The sequence below is a fragment of the Semicossyphus pulcher genome, unplaced genomic scaffold, assembly GCF_022749685.1.
Source record: "Semicossyphus pulcher isolate SPU_LCO1_2020_fin unplaced genomic scaffold, fSemPul1.0.p SCAF_5, whole genome shotgun sequence".
Lineage (NCBI taxonomy): Eukaryota > Metazoa > Chordata > Actinopteri > Labriformes > Labridae > Semicossyphus > Semicossyphus pulcher.
In genome coordinates this window covers 19,638,381-19,642,681 of record NW_027211726.1, presented here as the reverse complement: position 1 = coordinate 19,642,681, position 4,301 = coordinate 19,638,381, and the positions used below count along the sequence as shown (strand labels likewise).

The following is a 4,301-nucleotide window of genomic DNA, read 5'->3' as shown; positions in this document are numbered from 1 at the left end:
GTACACTTGAGAAGTGATTTCAAAACTAATTCAAAGAATAGATGAATTAAGTCTTCTTCTCCCGAATAAATCTGTATTTTTCCAACTTTGTACCGGGCTGGACCTCGCCCTTTCTACGGTGTAATGGTGGTGCATTAAGGCGAGGTGAGGGAACACACTGATTGCTGTGCTGTCTCCTTTCTCTGCCTCAGCTCCATGATGGATTTCGCTCCGGCTGCTACGTAGCCGCGGAGTGGGAGGGACTGCCCATATTCCAGCATTTCCATTGGTTTTACAGTCCGCACGGCGGAGAAGGGGGGTGCCTCTAATCATAACCAGCATGTTTTGCACAAGAAATGTCAGCCAGAAAGGGCTATCTTCTCCCCACGCCAAAATACACCACAATAATGTCATGTTCGGACACCCCGTCAGGAAACGCGTTTTTAGTGGATTCTCTGATCAGTGGCCGCAGCGAGAGCGGCGGAGGTCACTACACAGGGAGCGCGGTGTGTGTGCCCCATAGCACCGCAGCTACAGAAGTGCCTTACGGACTACACAACTATGGATACTTCCCAGGTATGGGTAAGCGGAGCGAGGTGGGTCCACAAAACATAGTTACCGGCTCAGGCGCGTACATGTCCAGCATGGAGATGTGGATGGACGCGCAGAGGTCATGTCGTATGGACCAAGAGCACCCGGCGGGTCCCCAGGTCGCGCCCTGCACGTTCCCGCAGAACATTAAGGAAGAGAGCACCTATTGCCTGTATGAGCAGCCCAAGTGCCCTAAAGCCTCTACCGCCGAAGATCTAACATATTCGAGGTTAACTTCAGCCGGCCTCGGCTCCACTTCTTGTACAGTAACCGATGGCGGAGGCGGCGGGGGCTCAGTGCCTGTGCCGGGCTACTTCCGCTTGTCTCAGACGCACGCACATTCTCATAAACTTTACAACACCAACGGCCCCCAGCCGAACCCTTCCCATTCTCATTTTGGCCTACACCCCACTGCTCCCGCTCGCTTCCATACGCCACCAACTCCGACTTCTGCTCCAGCCACGGCGCAGGAAGGGAGGAACACCGAGGAGCCCGCGTCCTCGGCAAACGCAGACCTGCAGCCTCACACTGTACCGGGGACCGGGGAGGCACGCGAGTCCTCGGATGCAGAAGCCTCCTCGGGTGACGAGACGGAAGAACATGACAAAGAGAGACCAACAAAAGCCACAAAAGGTAACCAAAGTTCGTAAAAGGTGTGGTCCTGCAATGTTGTTATGTTTGCATGCAGCGCAGGTAGAGAGAGAGACTTTTTAATGGCACCTGTCAGGTGCTATTTTACTGTTTAGACTGCAGAGACAAGTCAAGACACGGGTACTGCAACTGTGTATTAAGGTATTGTCTCTAATACTTATAACAAGCTTTTAGATGCTTTAAAGTGTTGTATGTGTGTATGATTGTAGGCGGAGAGATTATGCGTAAAATTAAAAAAATCGCCGAGGATTGAAAGAGAAACGCGACATTTGGTGTAATTAAACAATCCTGCACAAAACATTTAAAATAAGGAATTATTTTCAGTTAGATCCAATATGATACATTTTGTACCTACCCAATATCCATGGACTTAGCTAGTGCCTCTTTTATAGCAATGCGTAATAGCATGTAACAGCATGTAATAGTGCAGGCCTATATATTTTTTCTGTGCCATGTTTTTATTTCCTTTCACTCTTAACAAAACACACACAATGTTTTTATTTCAAAAGACAATATTTACTAAAACATAAAAAATGTTATATGCAATGATATGTAATGTTTTCTAGCTATTATCCATACTTTACGCATAAAACATACTTTACGCATAAGACATCACACACACACACACACACACACACACACACACACACACACACACACACACACACACACACACACACACACATTTACAGTCTCTCATATTGCAGTGCGTAACACCATCTATCTGCCATTCTCTTTAGGAGACACAAAAAGAGAAAACACGGCCAACTGGCTGACAGCGAAAAGCGGCCGGAAGAAACGCTGTCCATACACCAAGCACCAGACACTGGAGCTGGAGAAGGAGTTCCTCTTCAACATGTACCTGACCCGAGAGCGCCGCCTAGAGATCAGTAAGAGCGTCCACCTGACGGACAGACAGGTTAAGATCTGGTTCCAAAACCGCAGGATGAAACTGAAGAAAATGACGCGGGAGAACAGGATCCGGGAGCTCACCTCCAACTACGGATTTTCGTGATAAACGAGGTGATCACATTGAAATAGAAGAAAGTGGGTGAAATCAATGGCACCCATCCTCCCTCAACACTTTGTCCGCATAATGACTCATTTCACTGTGGGGTACAACTCTCATTTTATTACCACACAAAGTATGTGTATCGTCCTCTGTGAGCTACTGAGAAAAGATAAAGGGACAGATTTAATCTTATGGGCCCTATTTGATTATTTTCTGATGTCGTGTTTTTGTATTGTCGACCTGTTTCTGTATGCTGGGGTAGAGTCAGCGGAGTTAAATGAACGCAATTTAAAAAAAACCCAGACATAATGGTAACTTAAATTGTCCACTTCCCCCCACTGTTGGCAAATGATCATTCTATAAATTTAACCAAGTATTATTATTTTTATTGGAATTGCATGATATAAAGTTTCCCCAATTTTTCCAAAAGCTATTTTAATCCCCCTGGATTATAAAGCCCATGTATCACCGAGGGAAGAATAATTCACATATGACCATTAGCTGTAGTCTCCCATGATATAAGTCTAAACTGTGTACGAGCTAAATGTATAATTGAAATCTTTATTCACATTGAGGACGTGTACACGAATACGATGCGCAAAGTGAAGGAGGAATGTTTTTATTGTATATTTCTGTGTACATATGACATTGTGATTTTGTGTAATGCTTAATAAATTATCAGCTCGCATTGAGGAGTAGCTGCTTGTATTTTTGTTCTGTTTATATTTTTCAGCCACTCTTTTTTTTATTCTGCAGAAGCACAAAAAGCTTGTGTTTAATCCAGAATAATTTGGGCGCACTACTTTCTTTGTGAACAAGCTTTGAGGAATGTTTCTAGAGGCTGAAGTAATGGCTATCGGAAATAATTAAGATATTAGGCTATAAGCCGTCTTGCTGCATGCCCAGCCGGCTATTGTAGAGTTTTATGACTGGCTGGTATATGAGGTTTCTCCCTCTCCTCTTAGAGCTGCTTCAGTCGTGGGAGAGCCTTTGAGACGGAGAGGAGAGGAGGCCCGGCTCTCTGCTACTAATCTGAACTGTACAGAGACACAGTGTGTGGATAAAACATTTCCTCCTGCTTTAGTTTTGGGAATACTGGGATTAACATCTCCAGGATTTGGGTAAGTCCATGTGTCATTGTGTATTTGTCCATTTTGCGCCTTGTTGCTGCGGCTTTACTACAGTGTGTGTACAATAGTTGTACTTTTTCTGTACAGACGCATTTTTGGACACTTGATGACGGGAGCGGCGACCACTGTGCTTTATCTATTGGCTGATTGTGTTTCACTTGAGGCCCGGATCGACTGTCGAGTGGTTTAGGTAGTTTCATGTTGTTGGGGTCGATTTCTAACTCTGCAACATGAAACTGTCTTAATTGCCCCAGTTACACACATCGGAAAGCAAATCAGAGACATAAAGATGAAGGGATTTGATGAAAAGTGTGGAGACGTGTTTTGGAAGCATGTTCTGAACCCCCTACCTCACAATCCGGGGAGGAGTGGCTGGCTATTGTGTATATTCTTAACCTGTCTCCTGTCCTGTTTTCTTTAGACTACTGCGCTTGTTTTTCGTCGTTAAAATGAGCCCGCGCGCGCCTGTGTGCTGAATTTAAACGTGATCAAAGCTGAGCTGCAGTATGTGTCGTGGACTTGGGGGGATTAGAGGTAAAGCCGCGAGTGTTTTCCGTGAGTAGTAGTGACGCAGACACGCCAGACAAGGCCTCGGTTACGACCACTGCAGTGGAGGGGAAGGGGAAGGTGAATGGGGCAACAGCGACCTCCGTGGGCAATGAGACCGGATGCTTCCTGTGCGCAATAGTGCCTCAGACAAAAGGAGGGGAAGGGCTTTATGGCGATATTTAGATCCGCCAGACAGGCTGTTATCTGCAGAGGCAAAAGAAGTGAATAGCCCCTGCGGTAAACTGGGTGAAAAACACACCCTGATTTAGGTTTACAGCCTGAGAGCTATTGGCAGAGTGGCGTCTTTTCCTGCTCTGAAGGTGTTTGTCTATGCGAACTTTTAGTGCACAAATAGGCGCACAGCCGCTCCTTTCCCCCCTCGGCGTGTT

At 45.9% G+C, this 4,301-nt stretch overlaps 1 protein-coding gene across 1 annotated transcript; it reads left to right on the top strand.

Annotated features, from left to right (window-relative positions):
• The first annotated feature begins 335 nt into the window (after positions 1-335).
• Positions 336-2,236, top strand: LOC138608735 (homeobox protein Hox-A10). Its single transcript, XM_069681299.1, has 2 exons — positions 336-1,203; positions 1,962-2,236. Exons 1-2 carry the CDS (start codon positions 336-338, stop codon positions 2,234-2,236), a joined length of 1,143 nt encoding a protein of 380 aa, XP_069537400.1.
• The last annotated feature ends 2,065 nt before the right edge of the window (positions 2,237-4,301 follow it).

Coding starts and splice junctions, on each gene's coding strand:
- LOC138608735 (XM_069681299.1), top strand. CDS start 336: ATGTCAGCCAGAAAGGGCTATCTTCTCCCCACGCCAAAATACACCACA. Junction 1,204..1,961: donor ACCAACAAAAGCCACAAAAG/GTAACCAAAGTT, acceptor CATTCTCTTTAG/GAGACACAAAAAGAGAAAAC.